The 22,861-nt window shown below is 46.9% G+C and overlaps 1 protein-coding gene across 3 annotated transcripts in view; it reads left to right on the forward strand.

Moving 5' to 3' along the window:
* The window catches only part of C7H3orf67 (chromosome 7 C3orf67 homolog), a 205,600-nt gene that overhangs the window by 99,052 nt on the left and 83,687 nt on the right, over positions 1-22,861 (forward strand). For all 3 annotated transcript variants that reach the window (XM_030569153.1, XM_030569155.1, XM_030569154.1), the window contains 2 exons: positions 616-755; positions 2,381-2,561. In XM_030569153.1, the coding sequence (XP_030425013.1) occupies positions 616-755; positions 2,381-2,561 (321 nt within the window). The remainder of the gene's footprint in view (positions 1-615; positions 756-2,380; positions 2,562-22,861) is intronic.

Genomic DNA, 22,861 nt, shown 5'->3' on the forward strand with positions numbered 1-22,861 from the left:
TACCATTAGCAATTCATTTTCTATTTCAATGGTATAAGTCAGTGTATGTGTATTATCCTTTCTGCTCTTCATTATTAGAAAGAGGAGGAGGAGTTATGGAAAACATGATGATACTTTATTGTCAGCATTTCTTATCTTCTTTAAACATGGCTGTTTCTTTCAAAGTCCAGGGTTTTGCTACTGAGTTGCTTTTAATGATCCCTCAACACTCTCCAGTGATTTTAGTTCCTGCAGGAAAACCTGTACTCCCTCATGGAGCCAGAATAAAATCCCATAAAAGCCCATAAAAGTACATGAATCATTTATAACAATGATATAATATTCTTTGACTATTCCATGTGTTTATATTATCTGTTGCACTGGGCACACTGTCAAATGGAAAAGAAAGGGGATACATTTGTATTTTGTCAACAGTAATATATATACCTGTTGTGGTGTTAGAAAGATACATAATTATTTCTTGGAAGTATGATTTTTTCCTATATGATTTATGAATAGAAAAGCAAGAATGAAGAAATAAAAATTTGCGATTGTGTCAAATACTGTGATATATCATGCTTATAAATATGTTCTGTCTAAAGCATCATGTTTGAAAAGGTGTCTTTTTTTTTTAAGTAGACCAGTTAATTAACAGAGGACAAGGCAGTACACACAACAGTAAAAATCAAGATGTGTCTCACATTGCATTTGGATCCAAAGTCCTTGGACCACCTCCACCTTCTGGCAGAAAAGTCAACACCAGGGTATCTGGAGAGGTAGGAAGAAGGGTTAAACTATCACAAAACCAGTACCATCTATCTGAAAGGAACAATTGCAGTTATTATCTCTTGAGAGCCAAACTCCAGATTATGTTTGTCTCTGATGGAAGAAGAAAGGTTTTACAAAAAGGTTTTCTTCAGAATTAATTTATTTTCTCTTGAGAATATTTTTCTCATAACATTTATTTTTCAAGTGCTAAATTTTTATGTTTTTGTAAGTAAAAGTAGGAATGAAGTTTGACAAAAGCAAAATTTTTCCATGTGTTTTAAGTGGAATCGTTCCATAGTAAGAGGGCCATCATGCAAGCGGCAAACTCTGCATTCACATATGTAGTGAGTGGGTGATTCATTGTGACAATGACTGGTGTTTGGGCTACAGAAAGAGAGCGAGAATAACTATAGCTTGGTGGTAGAGCATTGACCTAGCAGATGGGAGACCAAATTTCAACTCCCTAGTCCAATAATTATTTAATTATTTAAACACAGCAGAACACCTTCAACTGGAGAGATTGAGAGAAACCAGCTCCTCCAGAGGAGGAGCAGTGGTTCTTGAGAAGGGAAAGAGAGGAAAAATTGGGGTTCTTAGTCTGCTTAATAAATTGTAAAGTGCCTTAATTTGTTCCATATCAAAATCTGAAGTGTTAAAACGATGAATGATCTATATGTAGCAGACCCACATAAAAATATTAAATGCATTCTAATGTGTCATCTATGCTACTATAACCACAAAAGATATCCCCAGCCTCTACATAATAGTAGCCTCCTATTTGTAGCTTTTCACAACAGAGAATCCTCTGGTAGAGGTCGCACCAGTAATGTCACCTGATTCCTTTTATAGTTTCACCCATATCCTGATGCACATCTGTGCTTCTTACCAACAATGTCCCATAAGATGCAGTAAACATCTCTGCTCCTAGGGTATATGTCCCAACAACTCAGGACAGAACCTCTATGCAGAGGGAACCTGCTACAGTGTCAAATGCATTGTAAGAGAAACTCCTTATAAACCTCAGTAACTGTCATAATAAATATGTGATGTTGTTATAGGCTTGTAATGTCAGCTTTGTACAGATGAGGAATGGAATCAACTTGAGCATGGGCTTAATTTAAAATTAATTCTGGCATGGCACATCTCCATCTTCCTTTGCCTCCACTTCTTCCCCTCTCCTGTTAATTTTTTCCCTCCCTTTCCCAGCACACAGTTCTCTCTCTTATTTTCAGAGTGCTTACACCTTTGCTGAAAAAGTACCTAATGGTTACTTTTGGCACCGTCTGTCATTGACCCAGATGCAAGCACCATAGAGATCTCAAATTTTTTGAGACACTAATTTTGCTCAGCTGTATCCTAAAATGCATTTTACACTTAGGCAAAACTTGGTGGAACTCAGGATTTTTAATATGTCAGGCATTGGGTTTACCATGATAAAGTAACCCTAAGGAAGAAAGAGGTGACATTGGTACCTAGATTTTTTTTTCCTGCAAAGTTAATGTAAAAAATACAATAAGCTGAGGAAAATCTATTGTGAAAAATAAACTTTATCTAAAATCTGTTTTTAGTTTAGTTTAGAGAGCTAATTTTAAAGCTTTTACATTACCTTTCATTCAGATTTTTTTTCTTAAAGATAACAAAGTCCTTGGGTAGCCGAAGTAACAGATCATGCCAGCAACTGACATTAGAAAAAGGAAGCGAGTCAATGCGAGATACCAAGAGATCTGGACTGTGTCTTTCACCGTTCTATAAGGCTTTTGACCAAGGAGACAAAGAAAATATTCACCAAACAAAACAGATTACAAGTCAAAACGGTAGGAAACTAATGTGAACAATATGTGAAGACTGATCTATAGCAATAATATCTAACAGCTTGTTTAAAGCCATACTTTCCAACTGCAAAAAGCTTTCACATTTCACTTTAACGTGAGTCTCTTAGTCTCTTGATTTTCATGTTTTTGTCAAGCTTGCTAATTATTGAAGACACTTGTCAAATACGAAGACAAACAATGGTTTGTTGTCTTCATATTTGATCCTACCACGAATGAAATCCATTTAATGCTGATGGTGATATTATAGGCAGAGCTGGTGGTATTAAAGATACCTGACACTTTCCATTATAAGCCCTATTCTTTTCAGTTGCATATAACTTTGCCAGACTTTAATCACCTCAGCTAAAAATTTCCAGGCTTGCCTCAGGCTGAATTATTTTTGAAAGTCAGTGAAGATAGTTCTGAAACCTCTAAAAATGAAGCTAGGGGAAACTAGGATGTTTTACCTGTGTTAAAAATGTTTCTACCATCTATATGAAGAGTTCTAACAGCTCCATGCTTTGGAGTAAGTATGTGAGATTTGGCAAATGGATACCTGTGGGGGCAGCAAGGTGCCTTTTGCTGTCCTCAGGAAAATTCAATCCTATTTGGCCAAATTATAAGAGGCTGGCTGGTAAAAATCTCCAAACATCCCATCTGCTGTGAGCCTCCTCCCAGCTCCAATGAATGCCCTGTGTGACTCTAGATAACACACAAGCAAAGCAGCAGCTGCAACATACTCTCTGATCAAGAAGGTAGTATGCTGTGCTGGGATCCAGGAGACCATGAATACTAGCCTAAGTTCTTCCACTAAATTGCCAATAATTATGTTCACTTCACAGCCCTTATTACTGAGCAATGCTTCAGACCTCTCGTAGAGAAAAGCAAGTATAATTGCCCACACACACACTGTAGGTGGGGTAACTGAGTATTTACACAAGGTGCTCTCTAGATCTACAACCACATCTCTAATACGGCAAACCCAAATCTCATCCCCTTACAACACTACTTTTCAGAAGGAATGTACCAGATCTGTGTGTTTGGCTGTGCTTCTTGTAACCGTTAGATAACACTCCCTTCCAGAACAAGGAATAGAACCCAGCAATCCTGACTTTCTGCATTCTTCTGCTATCTAGCAACTAGTTAAGTAAACCGCTGGAAAAGGGTGTGTGGTGTATCCCTCTAATGACTTTCCCACAGAACACAGCATCCTACTTCTGCTAATAGTTACTCCTTTAGCTGCATACTATTTGTGCAAAAGTACCCTGCTTCGTTCAGTGTATTGCGGAGGGACAGTGAATGAGGCAGAGGATTGCAGGAAGAGAGAGAATGTTATTTTGTATTTAAGTCATCAGATTGAGATTCAGAAAAGCTTGGTTCTATTCCTGACTGTTCCTCAGACATCCTAGGTGATTCTGGGCAAGAGTAATGCAAGTTCTTCTTCGAGTGATTGCTCACATCCATTCCAGTTAGGTGTGCGCGCCGCGCGTGCACGTTCGTCGGAAACTTTTTACCCTAGCAACTCCAGTGGGCCGGCAGGTCGCCCCCTGGAGTGGCGCCGCCATGGCGCCCAATATATATCCCTGCCGGCCCGCCCGCTCCTCAGTTCCTTCTTACCGCCGTGTCGGTCGTTGGAACTGTGGAGCGCGGCATAGCTGTCCTCCACGTCCCTAGCTCTCCTAGTTTCTATCGCTTGTTTATCGCTTATCTCTAGTTCTATATAGTTGTTAATTAGTATTGTTAAGTAGATAGTTTAGTAAATAGCTGTTAAGTAGTTTCTTGCCGGGGGCTTAGCCCTTCCCGGCACCGGGCGCCAGGCTCATGCCTGTTTCGCCAGGCTTCAAGCAGTGTGCGGCCTGCAAGAAGCCCATGCCTACCAGCGATCCCCACGAAGCGTGCCTGAAGTGCCTCGGGGAATCGCACAGATCTGACAAGTGCCGCATCTGTAAGGCTTTTAAGCCGAGGACAAAAAAGGAGAGGGATCAGAGGCTCCGAACTCTCCTAATGGAGGCGGCACTTGACCCGTCGACTTCGCAGACCGTGGTTTCGGCACCGGCACCGGATCGCTCCGGCACCGAGAAGACTCCTCGGCACCGACCTTCTCCGGCACCGGAATCAGAGCCTAGGCCGTCGAAGTCTAATACTCCGGCCAGGCAGACCCGGCTTGAACGCCCGGCCTCGACATCGGCCGCGGCGCCGCCGGCACCGTCAGCACCGTTGACTCCGGGCCCGGCGGGTCTGTTGAGTCCGGTGCCGCCGAGCTCCCCCATGAGATCTGGGGTTGAGATAATGGTCCCATCCACACCGGAGACCTTCGCCTCGGCTCGGGACCTTATTGCCCTGACGGAGCCTACTCGGCTGCCACCCCCGGTTCCTCCGGTGCGGGTCACGTCCAGAGGCAAGCCCATGATGTCGGCACCGCCCACGGACAGTCGTTCGCCATCCAGGCCCCGACGTCTTGGGCGCTCCAGATCCCGACGCCGCTCGCAGTCCCGGCACCGCTCCCCTCAGCGGTACCGGTCGCACTCGCGGCACCGGTCGGCATCGAGACGGTCGCGGTCAGGCTCCAGTCGACACCGGCACCGCGACTCCAGGAGCAGGTCCCGACGCTACTCGCCGCACCGGTCGACCTCCCGGCACCGAGCTGGTGGCAGGTCCCGGTCCCGATCTCGCTCGACCTCCCGGCACCGAGCTGGTGGCAGGTCCCGGTCCCGGTCGATCTCCCGGCACCGAGCTGGTAGTAGGTCCCGGCACCGAAGCGGCGCCCGGCACCGTGACAGATCCCGGTCCCGAAGCGGCGCCCGGCACCGTGACAGATCCCGGTCCCGAAGCAGCGCCCGGCACCGTGACAGATCCCGGTCCCGAAGCAGCGCCCGGCACCGTGACAGATCCCGGTCCCGATCCCGGCACCGTTATGACTCCCGGCACCGGTCCCCGGCACCGAGACGATCCTCCGTGCCGGCCCGCGCAGACCCGTACCATCCAGGGTCGGCCCCGCCGTGGCCCTCCAGGCAGCCGTCCGTGTCCTCCCAGACGGACAGCGGCTATGCGCTGGGCACCGACCGGCAGGCGGCGCTGTTTGCTGATCCGCCGCTGCAGGACCAAGGCCCCCCACAGTGGGGATTCTGGACACCCTGGGCGTACCATCAGGCCCAGGGCCCCCATCAGCTCCCTGCTAGGCCGGCGACTGCGGAGCGTAGGGCCCCTGAAGCCTCTTTGTCTCGCCCCCCTCCCTCCCCGGAAGGGGACGAAGGGTCCAAACAGCAGGACTCCGCTGCGGCTCCGGAGACAGAGGCGAGGGCTGAGGAAGACCCTCAGTTGGACACTATTGTGCCTGGGGTCTCATCATCCTCCTCCCCGGATGAGGCGGTGGCGGGTACCTCCTCCAACAGTCCCCCCCCGCTGGATCTCAGGGCGCACCAGGACCTCCTCAGGCGATTGGCTCAAAACCTGAGTCTGCAGGCAGAGGAGGTCTCGGAGATAGAGGACCCAATTGTCACCATCCTCTCTTCCGATGCTCCCACCAGGGTCGCCCTGCCGTTTATACGGACCATTCAGGCCAATGCCAATACTATCTGGCAGTCCCCGGCCTCCATCCCTCCGACAGCGAAAGGAGTCGAGAGGAAGTACATGGCCCCTTCTAAGGGGTACGAATATTTACATGTTCACCCGACTCCCGGTTCACTGGTAGTGCAATCGGTGAACGATAGGGAGCGTCACGGCCAGGAGGCTCCGGCCCCCAAATCCAGAGAAGCCAGGCGGATGGACCTCCTTGGCCGTAAGGTGTATTCGGCTGGGGCGCTGCAGCTCAGGGTCTCTAACCAACAGGCCCTGCTGAGCAGATACGCCTTTAACTCCTGGGTGGCAGTGGACAAATTTAAGGAGCTGCTGCCACAGGATGCTCGCCAAGAGTTCACGGCCATCTTGGACGAAGGCAAGAAGGTCGCGCGCACGGCCTTGCAAGCCTCCTTGGACGCTGCGGACTCGGCTGCCCGTACCCTCGCGTCAGGAGTTACGATGCGTCGCATCTCCTGGCTGCAGGTTTCCGGCCTTCCGCCAGAGCTCCAGCACACGATACAGGACCTTCCTTTCGAAGGCCAGGGCCTGTTTTCCGATAAGACAGACCCCAGACTTAAGAGTTTAAAGGACAACCGGGTCATTGCGCGGTCCCTCGGGATGCACACCCCCGTGACACAGCGTAGACCCTTTAGGCCGCAACAACAGCAGCACCGTCGGCCGTTTTCCCAGTTCCGCCAGCGGCAGGACCCTTACAGGCGCCGCGGCAGGAACGGGAGGCGCAGGCAGTCGGGGAACCAAGGGGGGCAGAACCAAGGCTCCTCAAAACCCCCGCCTGGTCCTAAGCCTTCATTTTGAAGGTGCGCTCGAGGGCGCAGTAACAGTTTCCCCTACGGATCCTTCCCCTCCGTTTTCCAACCGCCTTTCGTTTTTCCTCCCGGCGTGGTCCCAAATAACATCGGACCGCTGGGTCTTGAGCGTGGTGCAGACGGGGTACCGCCTGCAGTTTGTTTCGTTCCCTCCTTCCCGCCCTCCTTCCTCGTCCCTCTTCAGGGACCCCTCTCACGAGCAATTCCTTCGGCAGGAGGTGCGGACGCTCCTCAGCAAAGGAGCTATAGAGGCGGTTCCCGAAAACGAGAAAGGCAAGGGGTTTTATTCCCGCTATTTTCTGATCCCCAAGGCCAAGGGGGGCCTCAGGCCTATCCTCGACCTGCGAGAACTCAACAAATACCTCGTGAAGTTGAAGTTCCGCATGGTATCCCTGGGGACCATTATTCCATCCCTGGATCCGGGAGACTGGTACGCCGCCCTCGACATGCAGGACGCGTATTTCCACGTTGCCATTTGGCCACGCCACAGACGCTTCCTCCGCTTCGTTGTGGGGGCTCGTCATTATCAATTTGCGGTCCTCCCGTTTGGCCTGTCCACGGCCCCGAGGGTGTTTACAAAATGCATGGCAGTTGTCGTGGCGCATCTTCGGCGCAACCGTGTCCACGTGTTCCCTTATCTGGACGATTGGTTGATTCGGGGCACGTCGGAACAGCAGGTGTACAGCCATGTCCGCGTGATCACCGGCATGTTTGCGAGTCTGGGCCTCTTGATAAACACAGACAAGTCCACCCTGAGGCCCACTCAGAAGGTGGAATTTATCGGGGCCGTCCTGGACGCCACTGTGGGCAGGGCCTCGCTGCCTCGGCAGCGGTTCCAGACCATGGCGGCGATCGTTCAACGCTTGCGGTCAGCCCCGTTGACGTCAGTGAGGACATGTCTAACCCTGTTAGGCCACATGGCGGCGTGCACCTTTGTGACCGACTACGCTCGGCTCCGCATGAGGCCTCTCCAGCTGTGGCTTATCAGTCATTACAGACCAAGGCAACCGCTAGACATGTTAATCACAGTCCCCCAGAAGGTCTTAGATTCCCTCGGCTGGTGGGTGGACCAGTCCGTATTGTGTGCGGGTCTTCCCTTTCACCCGTCTCAGCCCTCGGTATCCCTGACAACGGATGCCTCAGATCTAGGCTGGGGGGCCCACCTAGGGACCCTGCGGACGCAGGGCCTATGGTCCCAGGAGGAGGTGGGACTACATATCAACATGAGGGAGTTGAGAGCGGTCCGCCTTGCTTGCCAAACGTTTTGTCATCAGCTTCAGGGTCGTTGTGTAGCCGTGTTCACGGACAACACGACGACCATGTATTATATCAACAAGCAGGGCGGCACCAAGTCCTCCTCCCTGTGCCTCGAGGCGATACGACTCTGGGACTTTTGCGTAGCCCACTCCATTCACCTCAAGGCTTCCTTCCTTCCCGGAGTACGGAACACGCTGGCGGATCGATTGAGCAGATCCTTCCTGTCACACGAGTGGTCCCTTCGACCGGACGTCGCTCTCTCCATTTTCCGGAGGTGGGGTTATCCCCGGGTGGACCTCTTTGCGTCCAAGGGGAACAGGAAGTGCCAAGCGTTCTGCTCCCTTCAGGGCAGGGAGCCGGGGTCGATAGCGGATGCCTTCCTCATCCAGTGGTCGACCCACCTGTACTATGCGTTTCCTCCGTTCCCTCTGGTTCACAAGGTCCTCCTGAAGGTGCGCAGAGACAGGGCTCGTGTTATCATGGTGGCCCCGGCATGGCCCAGACAGCACTGGTACACCATGCTGCTAGACTTGGCCGTAGCCGACCCAGTTCCCCTGCCCCTTCATCCGGACCTGATTACCCAGGACCACGGGTCCCTCTGTCACCCAGACCTGCAGTCGCTGCACCTAGCGGCGTGGCTCCTGCGTGGCTAACTGGTTCCGAGCTGCGCTGCTCCACGCCTGTGAGAGAGGTGCTCTTGAGCAGCAGGAAACCATCCACAAGAGCCACATATTCGGCAAAATGGAAACGCTTCTCCTGTTGGTGCGTAGAGAGAAATCTCCGCCCTATGGAAGTTTCGGTATCCGAAATCTTAGATTATGTTTGGTCCCTCAAAGAACATGGTCTGGCCTTATCGTCGTTGCGAGTCCATCTGGCAGCTATCTCCACCTTTCACCCGGGTGCGGACGGTCGCTCCGTTTTTTCTCACCCGACGGTGTCGAGATTCCTTAAGGGGCTGGAACGGTTATTCCCTAACGTCCGTCCCCCTGCTCCAACCTGGGATCTTAACCTGGTGTTGTCCCGGCTCATGGGGCCCCCCTTTGAGCCGTTAGCTACTTGCTCCCTGCTTTACCTCTCTTGGAAGGCTGCCTTTCTAGTAGCTATCACCTCAGCTAGACGGGTGTCGGAACTCCGAGCCCTTGTGGTGGACCCCCCATACACGGTCTTCCACAAAGACAAGGTGCAGCTTAGACCACACCCTGCCTTTCTACCCAAGGTGGTCTCAGCCTTCCACGTCAACCAAGAGATTTTCCTCCCGGTTTTTTTCCCAAAACCTCACTCCTCAGGCAGGGAGCAGCAGCTCCACTCGCTGGATGTCCGTAGAGCTCTCGCGTTCTACATAGAGAGGACCAAACCCTTCCGCAAATCCCCCCAGCTTTTCGTGGCGGTAGCGGACCGTATGAAAGGGCTTCCTATCTCCTCCCAGAGGTTATCCTCGTGGGTTACGTCCTGTATCAGGACCTGTTATGACTTGGCCCATGTCCCTACGGGCCGTGTGACTGCGCATTCTACCAGGGCGCAGGCGTCGTCGCTGGCTTTCCTGGCCCGTGTGCCCATCCAGGAAATCTGTCGGGCAGCGACCTGGTCATCGGTCCACACCTTTGCTTCCCACTACGCCCTGGTACAGCAGTCGAGAGAGGATGCGGCCTTCGGAACTGCAGTGCTCCATGCCGCGACTTCTCACTCCGACCCCACCGCCTAGGTATGGCTTGGGAGTCACCTAACTGGAATGGATGTGAGCAATCACTCGAAGAAGAAAAGACGGTTACTCACCTTTGTAACTGTTGTTCTTCGAGATGTGTTGCTCACATCCATTCCACACCCGCCCTCCTTCCCCACTGTCGGAGTAGCCGGCAAGAAGGAACTGAGGAGCGGGTGGGCCGGCAGGGATATATATTGGGCGCCATGGCGGCGCCACTCCAGGGGGCGACCTGCCGGCCCACTGGAGTTGCTAGGGTAAAAAGTTTCCGACGAACGTGCACGCGCGGCGCGCACACCTAACTGGAATGGATGTGAGCAACACATCTCGAAGAACAACAGTTACAAAGGTGAGTAACCGTCTTTTATTGGGCTCAGGGCAGGGGTAACTGGGTGAAATTTTCTGGCCTATGATGAACAGGATGTCAGACCAGTTGATTTAATGGTCCTTCTGACCTTAAACTGTCTGACTGTATGATGTATGTGCAAGGGGGATGAATAAAGATTTCACAACCATCTTTAATTCCGGCATTTTCTAATCCAGTGCTTGACCTCGCAGTCTTATTGTTCTTTTAACAAAGTTCTTTGAGATGTAATTGTATTCATTTCTTTGGCAAGAAATCCAGCAGGAGAGTCTGTGTTGTGAGGGAGTATAATGTTGTTAAATCACAAATATCAAAAAGTAAGAAATAGATACAGGACTAGCTAAGGGCTTGTCTGCACAGTAAATTATTGCTCAGCAATCCAGGATATGAATCTATAGGGGCCCTGCCACATCACCCTGAGAACCATCAGCAGACAAGAATGGACGGAGAAGATTATGTTTTAAAAACACTGGCAAAAAAAAGACCTGAGATAATCAATGATATGGCACTAATTTTATGTTATTTTACATCTCTGTTCTATCCAGGGTAAGAAATTCTCTCTCTGTGTTGTAAATTTCAAAGGATTCTGAACCAATTCACATAAAATATAAATGTGTGTGCTGCAGGGATTATGGAAATCAAACACTGTGCAACAGAATTGCTTTGGAGCATTGATAAAGAATTTCAGGATTAAACAAAGTGTACCAGAGCAATGCGTAAATAAAAAACCTCCATGCTTTCATGATTAAAGAAAAGGAACTAAAAATAAATTATTTTCTAAACCCTTATTCAATTTAACACCAAAGAACCCAGTAATTAAGAAAGTTGGAACTTTTACTCATCCTAGATAATAGTTTCTGGTTTTAATGCTTATGGTACCTGCATAGACCCAGTTTCATTTTTCAAAGCTGAGTGGTTAATACATATTATACTACTTATTTGTTAACAAAGAGTCAGGCTTCTCATTATGTCTCCTGTTGTCTTCCTTTCCCTGCCAAAAACCTTTTCATACACTTTCATACTTCTCTTGCAGCGTCTAAACAACCATGTTATTGTGACAAAAAAAATTACCTTACAGATACCTAACCCCAGTGTGGACAGTACCTCAAACATACTCGACTGAGACAAGGGGAAAATCATCAGTAACTCAGTCTAATATATCTGTATTTTGTTTGATGCTCATGGTGTTCTCAAGGAATTGGCTATTCCCCCACTGAGACAATGGTACTGAAACATAGTTTCCATTATGGCTTTCAATCGTTGTTTGCTTGAAACACCCCTTAAAAGATGATCCTTCTGAAGAATGTTAAATAAATCTCTGTTTACCAGGATTGTGAGCAATCTGGGTCATGGATTGTCTTTTTATCATTTATTTGTTTAGTACCTAACACAATAGGGCCATAAGAGGCACTGTAGTATAGATATTAATGCTTGTTACTCTACCCAGATGTAAAGGAGGTAGAAGTGGCTCAATAGAGAGAGGATCTAGGGCAGAGGTGGGCAAACTACAGCCCACGCCTCCTGTCTGGCCCCTGAGCTCCTGCCCCAGGAGATTAGCCCCTGGCCTCTCCCCCGCTGTTCCCCTCCACCGTGGCTTCAGCTCATCCCACCGCTGGCACAATGCTCTGGGCAGTGGGGCTGTGAGCTCCTGGGGCAGCACAGCTGCAGAGCCAGGGCCTGACCCGGTGCTCAGTGCTGCCCAGTGGCATGGCTGGCTCCAGCTGGGCGCTTGTCCTGGTGCTCTGGGCAGTGCAGCTCTAGTGCTGCCAGCCACCGGTGCTCCAGGCAGTGCAGTAAGGGGGCAGGGAGCAGGAGAGGTGGATAAATGGCAGGGGAGTTTGGGGTGGTGGTCAGGGGGCGGGAGTGTGGATAGGGGTCGGGGCGGTCAGAGGGCGGGGAACAGGGGGGTTGAATGGGGGCAGGGGTCCTGGGGGGCAGTCAGGAAGGAGAGGGGGGATTGGATTGGGCGGCAGGGGGCAGTCAGGGACAGGGGTTCCAGGGGCAGTCAGGAGACAGGGAGAAGGGGTGGTTGGATGGGGCAGGGGTTTGGGGAGGCTGTCAGGGAATGAGGGGCTTGGATGGGGCAAGAGTCCGGGGGGTGGGGAGTGTCAGAAGGCGAGAAGCAGGAGGAGATGGGGCGGGGCATGCATGGCTGTTTGTGGAGACACAGACTCCCCTAACCAGCTCTCCATACAATTTCCGAAACCTGATGTGGCCCTCAGGCCAAAAAGTTTTCCCATCCCGATCTAGGGAGTGGGGCTGAGCAGTCCAAAGGCAGGAACTGTAGGAGCAGCCAGCCTGGGGAGAGGACTTGAGATGCATTTTATTTTATTGTTAATTTATGTGTTAATAAAACAGTGCCAGGAAGTGGGGTAAATTTGGATTCTGCATAGTGTGGACTATACTTGAAAGCAGGCCTGAAAAGGCACCGAATCGGCCAGTAACTTCTGTTCTCTAAGATAGCATGTCTAGCAATCCCAGCCTATCCTCATATCTTGGCTGATGCTTTCGGCACAGCTAGCCCAGTTCACAAACGGTGGGTTTCTTTTCTATATATGAAGAAGTTTTAATGTGCGTAGTTGCCTTTTATCATACAGCCCAGTCTATTTGAAAGGGATGCCAGCAGCTAGCCCTTTTGATAAGGGGAGGGGCCTTCTGCTGGACTCTGCTCTGACCTGCCTTCAAAGACTGCAGGTGGAATGGCCCACCCACCATGAGGGACTGTCTGACAGGCAATCTGTAGGAAGAACCATAAACAGAGGAGTCCACACATCTCATTTGAAAGAAAAAATATCCAATAATGAATGTAGAGCCTCATCTTTTTAAATAAAACATCACTGTTTCACACATACAACCTTGGAAAGGAAATTTTGTCTAGTTACTTAAGAACACTGTACAGAAACTACTTACAAAAGAAAGAGAAATGCACCTATATTACTGGTATCAAATCAAACACCTCCACCCATCTCTGACCAAAGTACTCTCTTTAACGTTTACATTTTAAAAACAAACAGTTTTTAAAAAATGAGCTAAAGAAAAAAAATGACTCTTAAAAATATTACTATATTCTCATCAAGGCACAAGACATTACAGGAACGAAGATAAGCCAACAGTTAAGCTCTCTGTGCTTTCCTATAAAAGAGTGAACAGTGTAGAAAGACTAAGGCCTGGTCTACACTACGCGTTTAAACCGATTTTAGCAGCATTAAACCAATTTAACGCCACACCGGTCCACACTACGAGGCCCTTTATATCGATATAAAGGGCTCTTTAAATCGGTTTCTGTACTCCTCCCCGACGAGAGGAATAGCGCTAAAATCGGTATTACCATATCGGATTAGGGTTAGTGTGGCCGCAAATCACCAGTATTGGCCTCCAGGCAGTATCCCACAGTGCACCACTGTGACCACTCTGGACAGCAATCTGAACTTGGATGCACTGGCCAGGTAGACAGGAAAAGCCCCGCGAACTATTGAATTTCATTTCCTGTTTGGCCAGCGTGGAGAGCTCACCAGCACAGGTGACCACGCAGAGCTCATCAGCACAGATAACAATGCAGTCTCCTGAGAATAGAAAAAGAGCTCCAGCATGGACTGCACGGGAGGTACTGGATCTGATCGCTATATGGGGAGAGGATTCAGTGCTAACAGAACTCCGTTCCAAAAGATGAAATGAAAAAACATTTGAAAAAATTTCCAAGACCATGATGGAGAGAGGCCACACCAGGGACTCACTGCAGTGCAGAGTGAAAGTGAAGGAGCTCAGACAAGCCTACCAGAAAACCAAAGAAGCAAACGGAAGGTCCGGGTCAGGGCCGAAAACATGCCACTTCTACGCTGAGGTGCATGCAATTCTAGGGGGCTGCGCCACCACTACCCCACCCCTGTTCGTGGATTCCGAGGTGGGGGTTGTAATCTCAACCATGGCTGAGGATTCTGTGGAGGGGGAAGAGGAGGAGGAGGAGGAGGACGAAGAGGAGGACAACTTTGCAGAGCGCACACAGCACTCCGTTAGCCCCAACAGCCTGGAGCTTTTTGTGACCCAGACGGAATTACCCTCTCAGCCTTCCCAAGCCACTAGCCCAGACAGTGAAGCCATGGAAGCGACCTCTGGTGAGTGTACCTTTGTAAATATAAAACATGGTTTAAAAGCAAGCATTTTTTAATGATTGATTTGCCATGAGGGCTTGGGATGCATTCGCGGCCAGTAAAGTTACTGGAAAAGTTTGTTAACATGTCTGGGGATGGAGCGGAAATCCTCCAGGGACATCTCCATGAAGCGCTCCTGGAGGTACTCCAAAAGCCTTTGCAGAAGGTTTCTGGGCAAGGCAGCCTTGTTCCGTCCACCATGGTAGGACACTTTACCACGCCAGGCACGTAGCAAGTAATTGGGTATCACTGCATGACAAAGCATAGCTGCATATGGTCCCGGTCATTGCTGGCATTCAAGAAACATCCGTTCTTTATCTCATTGTGTTATCCTCAGGAGAATGATATCGTTCATGGTAACCTGGTTGAAATTCAGGAATTTAAGTAAGGGGACAGAGATGGCCATTCCTACTGGGCTGTTTGCCTGTTGCTTAAAATAAATCCTTCCTTGCACGTAGCCAAGCGGGGGGAGGGAAATAGCGCTGAGCTTTTTTGTGTTTGGCTATCAGGGATCTTCCCTGATACCAGCCACGCGGTGGGCCAGGGGGAAAGGGGGGTGATTAGCAGTGATCTTCCATGATACCAGCCATGTGGTAGGGGGAGGGGTAAAGCGATCGTCCCACAGAATTGGAGGAGGGGGTGGCTTCTGCTGCTGCATGTTAACAGGAAAGAAGCATCACTGAATGGGATTTGCTTGGTTTTTGGGGAAGGAGGGCACTGTGTATATGAAGGCTGCAGAAGCCAAAAGACAATGGCTTACTATGGCCGCATGCAAGCTGAATTCTGCTGCCCAGACCTGCGTCTGTGAGATCTATAACACCAGAGCCGCAGGCAATATTAAGATGCAAAATGCGACCTTGTAGTGAAATCATGTGCTATGTAAGGCAAATAGTGTTGTTCACTGTGAAAGAGTATAACCATTGTTCTGTAAAATGTATCTTTTTAAATACTTCTCTCCCTTTTTTCCCTCCCTCATGCAGCTGCACATTTTTCAAGTCTCCCTACTCCACCCCGAAGGCTATCTCAGATAAGGCAGAGGAAAAAGAAGACGCGAGATGAAATGTTCTCGGAAATCATGAAAGTGACCCACAATGAAAGAGCTCATCTGAATGAGTGGAAGGACGTGGTATCAAGTTACAGGAAAGATGCCAGTGAACATGAGGACAGGAGGGACGCTCGAGATGAGAGGTGGTGCCAGGAAGATCAGAGGTGTAGGCAGGAAGATACGCGGAGGCGGGATGCAACGCTGGGGCTGCTGCATGATCAAACTGATATCCTCCGACGTCTGGTGGAGTTTCAGGAAGAGCAGCGGGGTCACAGAGTGCCGATGCAGCCCCTGTGTAACCACCCTCACCACTCACTATGTTCCATATCTTCCTCACCTAGACGTGTAAGAACGCGTGGGGGAAGGCTTCGTGCACCCGCCCACTCCACCCCCGTGGATAGCCCAACCAAAAGGCTGTCATTACTTTGAAATGTTTTTAGTAGCCTTTTCCTTCCCTCCTATCCTCCTCCCAAACCACACCCGGGATACCTTGTCATTTCTCTCCCTCTTTTTATAATGACTTTTTAATAAAGAATACATGATTTTTAAACAATAGTGACTTTATTTCCTTAAGCAAGCTGTAATCGAAGGGAGAGTGGGTTGCTTACAGGGAATGAGTCAATCAAGGGGGGGGTTCATGAAGGGTTCATCAAACACAACAGTTACACCGTACCCTGGCCCGTGTTGTAACTCGTTTTCAAGGCTTCTCTGATGTGCACCGCTTCCTGGTGTGCTTTTAATCGCCCTGGTGTCTGGCTGCACGTAATCAGCGGCCAGGTGATTTATCTCAGCCTCCCACCCCGCCATAAAGGTCTCCCCCTTACTTTCACATAGATTGTGGAGCACACAGCAAGCAGCAATAACAAAGGGGACATTGGTTTGGCTGAGGTCTGAGTGAGTCAGTAATGTGCGCCAGCGCACCTTTAAACAGCCAAATGCACATTCTACCACCATCCTGCACTTGCTCAGCCTGTAGTTGAACAGCTCCTGACTACTGTCCAGGCTGCCTGTGTATGGCTTCATGAGCCATGGCATCAAAGGGTAGGCTGAGTCCCCCAGGATAACTACAGGCATTTCAACATCCCCAACTGTTATTTTCTGGTCTGGGTAGTAATTCCCTTGCTGCAGCTATTTAAACAGACTAGTTTTCCTGAAGACGCGAGCGTCATGAACCCTTCCTGGCCATCCCGCGTGGATGTTGGTGAAACATCCCTTGTGATCCACCAGTGCTTGCAGCACCATTGAAAAGTACCCCTTGTGGTTTATGTAGTAGGTGCCCTGGTGCTCCGGTGCCAAGATAGGAATATGGGTTCCATCTATCGCCCCCTCACAGTTAGGGAATCCCATTGCAGCAAAGCCATCCACTATGCCTGCACGTTTCCCAGAGTCACAACCTTTCGTAGTAACAGCTTAATGATTGCTTTGGCTACTTGCATCACAGCAGCCCCCACAGTAGATTTTCCCATTCCAAATTGATTCCCGACTGACCGGTAGCTGTCTGGCATTGCAAGCTTCCAGAGGGCTATTGCCACTCGCTTCTCCACTATGAGGGCTGCTCTCATCTTGGTATTATGGCGTTTTAGGGCAGGGGAAAGCAAGTCAAAAGTTCCATGAAAGTGCCCTTACGCATGCGAAAGTTTCACAGCCACTGCGAATTGTCCCAAACCTGCAAAACTATGCGGTCCCACCAGTCTGTGCTTGTTTCCCGGGCGCAAAATCGGCGTTCAATAGCTAGAACCTGTCCCATTACCAGCAGGATCTCCAAAGCGCAGGAGCCCATGGTTTGAGAGAATTCTGTGTCCATGTCCTCATCACTCTCGTCGCCGTACTGCCGTAGCCGCCTCCTCCTCCTCGCCTGACTTTGCAGGTCCTGGTTCAGCATAGACTGCACGAGAATGCACAAGGTGTTTACAACATCCATGATTGTGGTATTGATCTGAGCAGGGTCCATGCTTGCCATGGTATGGCATCTGCACAGTTCACCCAGGAAAAAAGACGTGAAATGGTTGTCTGCTGCTTTCAGGGAGGGAGGGGTAAGGCTGTACCCAGAACCACCAATGACAATGATTTTTGCCCGATCAGGCACTGGGATCTCAACCCAGAATTCCAAGGGGCGGGGGAGACTGCGGGGACTATGGGATAGCTACAGGATAGCTACCCACATGCAACGCTCAGAAATTGACGCTAGCCTTGGACCGTGGACGCACACCGCCGAATTAGTGTGCCTAGTGTGGCCGTGTGCACTTGACTTTATACAATCTGTTTTACAAAACCGGTTTATGTAAAATCAAAATAATCCCGTTGTGTAGACGTACCCTAAACCTCAAATTACTGCAGCAGTCACTTAACGAAACAGGTTAGAGTTTCCAGAGTGTTTGCTTTTATTAACCAACCTGTCACAATACTCATCTGCTTGATTTTTTGCCTTTTTCTTCTTGTTCATGAAAGATGCTTTTAAAATATTTTAGTATGTTTTAAATGAAATCCTCTTTTGGTAGGAAATAAATTTCCAACTGCAGTTACCAACCTGCAAATAGATCATTAAAAAGGGTAAGATCCTGCTGCCACTCAAGTCATGGGAAGTTTTGCCACTGACTTCAGTAGGAAAAACTGGGATCAAGCCCGTACTGAAAAGGCTACCTGAAGAAAAACATATTTTACATTTTTCAGTTTCTCCGTATAAAGAAAATGTGTTTTATGTTGCCCTACACAGAATGAAGGTTAACATTTTAAATATCACTAGTGTTTTTTCATTTGTGATTGTCTCCTATTAAAGGATCCCCAATATTACCTTGTGGTGTTGCCATTGCTGTTTATAATGGAAATTCTTCAGATTTGTAGCTGAGACCACATAAACATATCTTCCCTTGCAGGTGTGCAGTACTTTTACAAAGGTAAATTGTTTTTGAGCAAGGGAAGCAATAAAATGAATGAATATTGTTTATAGTTTGTCAATCTTATTTATACAATCTTGAAAACTTCATTAAAATGTTAGGTTGCAATTAGAAGCTCTAGCATAAATCTGACTGTGTAGAAAAACTAATTAGATGTTTAGGTGATCATTCTTGCATTTATCTTGTTTGCTGCAATATTGTGATTACACAGTAATTTACATATTTTCTTAAGACGATATACCAAATTATTCATTACAATTGATATGGAAATACTTGAGGTAAAAAGAGATGCGAGTATAATTAGTGGTTGAGAGAGAAAATGATTTGGTTTGGTTTAGAACACCCCATCTCTTTCACTTGCAGACAATTAACGATGCTGCATTAGCCACAGGTCTCACAAGTTGTTGAACTACATAACCAGTGTAAAATCTCATTCTACAGTCTTCTGTATTTTCATAGTTTTGCACTGCATATTACCCTAGATATCAGTAATATAGTAAAGAAGCTAATATATTTGCAGTTTGTGCTTAACTTATTACTAAATTGAGTGCACTTAATGAACATCTCTGGAGAGCACCATTTGGCTTTTACAAAAAAGTTAGACTTCCAGATTCTTAACAAACAAAGGCAGTCTAGTGAAAGCAAAGATTAGAAAAGTAAGGTTAAATGACCCTCTAGATATACACGATCTTTTACAATAGTCCTTTACACTTCTGATTTCAAACACTCAAGTTCGTATTACATCCACTGCACTGAGTAAATGAAATACAGAGAAGTTGCCAAATAATGTGTCAGGTCGATGGATTTTAATCATGAAACCTTGATTTAAGCTGGAAACCCTGATTTAAATCATCAGTTTTAATATTGCGTAGCCTTTCTACTTTTTAATTATTTTCCTAAAGAAAAGCTGATTCTTGTTGGTTGATAACTATTAAAACATGTTGATTTGCAGCTAAATATAGCCTTTACACTAAATGTTGTGTTTCTTTTTGCTAACCAGGAGGATGAACTATAGCCCAGATTTTTAAAGCTAATGAGGCATTGCTGCACTCACCATTGAACATCTAACAGTTTTAGGAGCCCAAATATCATTTTAAAAAGCTAGTTAGGCATTTAGGAGCCTAAATTCCATTGGCAGTCAATAGTATTTAGGCTCTTAAATGCCTAAATCACTTCTGAAAATGAGATTGAGGCTCCTTGATGAGATAGGTATTGCAGCACTGAGCATAGCAACACCTAATACCTTTTGAAATTTGCTCCTATATCTATATACATTTATTTAAGCTACTGTGTAGCTTAACTTACATTGATTCTGATTCTTAATATTCACATTTTTATTTGTTAAAATGGTGAATGATGCATTTTTTTATTTACTAGATTATTAATTTTTTATTTGTAATTTGGGTCAGGACCTGCTTCGATGGAAATTAAAACACACAAAAAGCATTCTAAGATTTTTTTTATTAGTTAAATAAAACTACATTTAATGTACTGTATAAAAAGTAACCTTTTTTTCATATGGCTGATGTAAATGTAGAGCAACAACTGTAATTTTACATTTAGATGGTTAAGACACATAATTACATCTATGTATTGATGTGATGCCTCCTCCATATTTATGAATTGGGCATTGAGTTATTATATGTTCCATGGTCTGTTCTGGGTAACCTCAGTCGCACACTGGAGAGTCTTTACTTTTCCATTTGTATAGCAAGTATCCGTATCTGCCATGGTTTGTGTGGAAACGGTTTAGGGTGGCCCATGAGCTTTGTGGGAGATTGAAATCAGGGATCTTCTGTGTTGGGTCTTTCACAAGGCTTCATTTATGACTTCTTGTGAACTGTGTTCAGCTTTCTAAGTTTCATCAGGTTTGAAGTTGCATTGTTGAAGGTTAAATGCGTGCATCCAAAAGGATTTACGTGACTTCAAGCAGTGGTGAGGGACATTGTTAAGGTCCTGGTGGATGGGAAGACATTAATTTTCCAAGATCCTCTGGAATTCCCGTAGGGTTGCAGCATTGCAGTGAATGCATGGGACAGCAATGTGTGACAGCACTGGAAGACCAGTGTGTTGTGGTCACTTTGAGGGTTACAGCGATGTACCGCATTGCAATGGTTAGTTGGACATCATCAAGTCAAGTACGGCTACTTCTGCTCCATATCTGTGTTCAGTACTCAGCTACAAAGTACACAAGGGCTATCGCTGATGTCTGTAACACTGATGTTGATGCTCCCCAGCTTGTGCTTTCCAGTTTCTGGACTAGGTCGACCTTGTCTTCATCTTGACAGCTACCTTCTTCAGATGGTCGTGGAAAGTTAGCTTCACTCCCAGATAGGTTGGAGTAGGGTCATGTCGCACAGTGTTGCCACAGATGGTTACTTTCAGGGCATATAGTGTTCTTGTTTTTCAGATGGAATGCAGTGACTGTTGTTTTGTGAGGATTTGGCTTGAGCCTCCATTTCTGGAAATATTCCTCCATGATGTTTAGGTCCTTGTTCAAAGTGGACTCGATGTCACTGAAGGTGGCTGCTTGGATTGCCAGGGCAACATCATCCACATATGCAAATTTGCACGACTTCATTGGAGGTATGTCACTCGTGTAAACATTGAAAAGCATTGGCGTGAGATGGCAGCCTTCACACGGCCAACTCTGTTAAGTAAGAAATCATGACTAATACCATCACTCTGTTGATCAAACATTGATCAACAATCTCCCGGTCTTCAGAGCAATAACTCAAACCACCATAATGGCCATCTTCAGGGCCACATAACATGCCAGATTCCGCAACAAGGATCCTTCAACTTAACATTTCCTGGGTGAAGTGCGAGTATATTGCAAACACATTGAAGACGCATAACATCGACATTCTTACATTCCAAGAGACCCACGTCTCCAGTGATCAACAGGCTAGCTGCTACCGTATCCATCCATTATGAAAACACATTTTGCATTTAAAACTGTGATTTGTTAAACAAAGGAAATATCTGTAGATAGGAATTGAACTGACTGTTTCTGATCAACATGTCCTTTAAGATTTTAGAAGTTGTAGATTTTATCCTCTCAAACCTTGTTTTTATTCATAGATTCAGCTGAACTAGTTGAATAAACTGACAAGAAGAAAATATTCTCTCTGCATTTTCAGAAGAGGCCACTGCTGTCACAAGCTGGTTTGAGGTGCTTAGCCAGTGACTTCCACCAGTTCAGTGGGTTTGAGTTTCTTTTAAAACTTGCCAGCAAACATGTACTGCTTAATATTTTTTAAAATTAATTTAAATTATTGTAATATATTATAATAAATTTAGACCTTAACATATGTTATAGTAATTCCAAATTAATTTTAAATAGGTTTATTTTAAAAAAACTAAACCTATATTTAATTTAAAATTTAAAAACCTGATTTTTAAAAAATCATAGATTTTCGTCTATCCTGGAATGTGTCTGACAGAGCCACGTATAGGACCCAGGAGTGTGGCCTGTTGGTCAGTTCTCCTTCTCTAACCACTAGGCAGTAGTTCTTACTGAATGTTGTCTTTTTATATTTTGATCCTTCATTTATTCAAGATGGACTTGACTCCAGAGCCCCACTACTCACCATCTTTTCTGCCAGGAGCTTTACAAGTTCTGACTTTATAACAGATCTGTACTGCAGCTGGAAAACTGATTAATTTATCTGAAAGTTTTAATTAGCTCTGCAGCCATTTAACACATTAAAATCTCTTACGCTGGGCTTCTTCCAGTGCTCTTGATGTAGTCATTAAGGAGTGAACACACAACAGCATTGCCCCATGTCAATAAAACTTGATAGTTTCAGATACAATTTCATAAAGTATTCGTGGTGAGAACTGAGTTTTACCTTTTGCAAAATTCAGATTGCTGGATAGAGCAAAATGGCTGTGAGATTTTCCTTCAAACCTCTATGCTATATGGAGATATGTAGATAGATAGATAGATATACACACACACACTCAAGATAATGTTGTCTCCAGCAGAATGTTTTATTTTCTCCTCACATAAACAGTTCAGCTTGGTCAGTGCACCTATGGCTAAGGATGTAAATATTTGCCAAAACATGTAAATGATATAAAATCTCACTTCATTTATTTTACTGCATAATATAATTTTTTTTGTAAGAATGAGAGAGGTTTTTTTTCACAGCTTGCATGCATTTGAATCACTTTTACCACATACACCCTGTTAGGCAGATGAATCCTGGAGACAGTCTTTTTGGTTGTATCATGTTGAACCATTCAATGAGTTGAAAACTGTAATACCACAGGCCAGGAGTCCTTGTACTTTCACCACCTGGGTTCATAAAATCAGGCATGTTTTTTGTGATGATCCCAGTCCTACAATCCTTTAGGTCACATCCCATAATCCATTGTGGCTGCAAAGGATAATTGGACTGAGATCCTGGTGAAGAAAAAGGGGCTAGTTTTCTTAGGGAGTACTGAGTGCTGCTGGACAGTAGATGATGCTGGGAGAAATTTGGGTAGTAGATGCTTGGGCCTGG

Source organism: Gopherus evgoodei, chromosome 7, assembly GCF_007399415.2.
Source record: "Gopherus evgoodei ecotype Sinaloan lineage chromosome 7, rGopEvg1_v1.p, whole genome shotgun sequence".
Lineage (NCBI taxonomy): Eukaryota > Metazoa > Chordata > Testudines > Testudinidae > Gopherus > Gopherus evgoodei.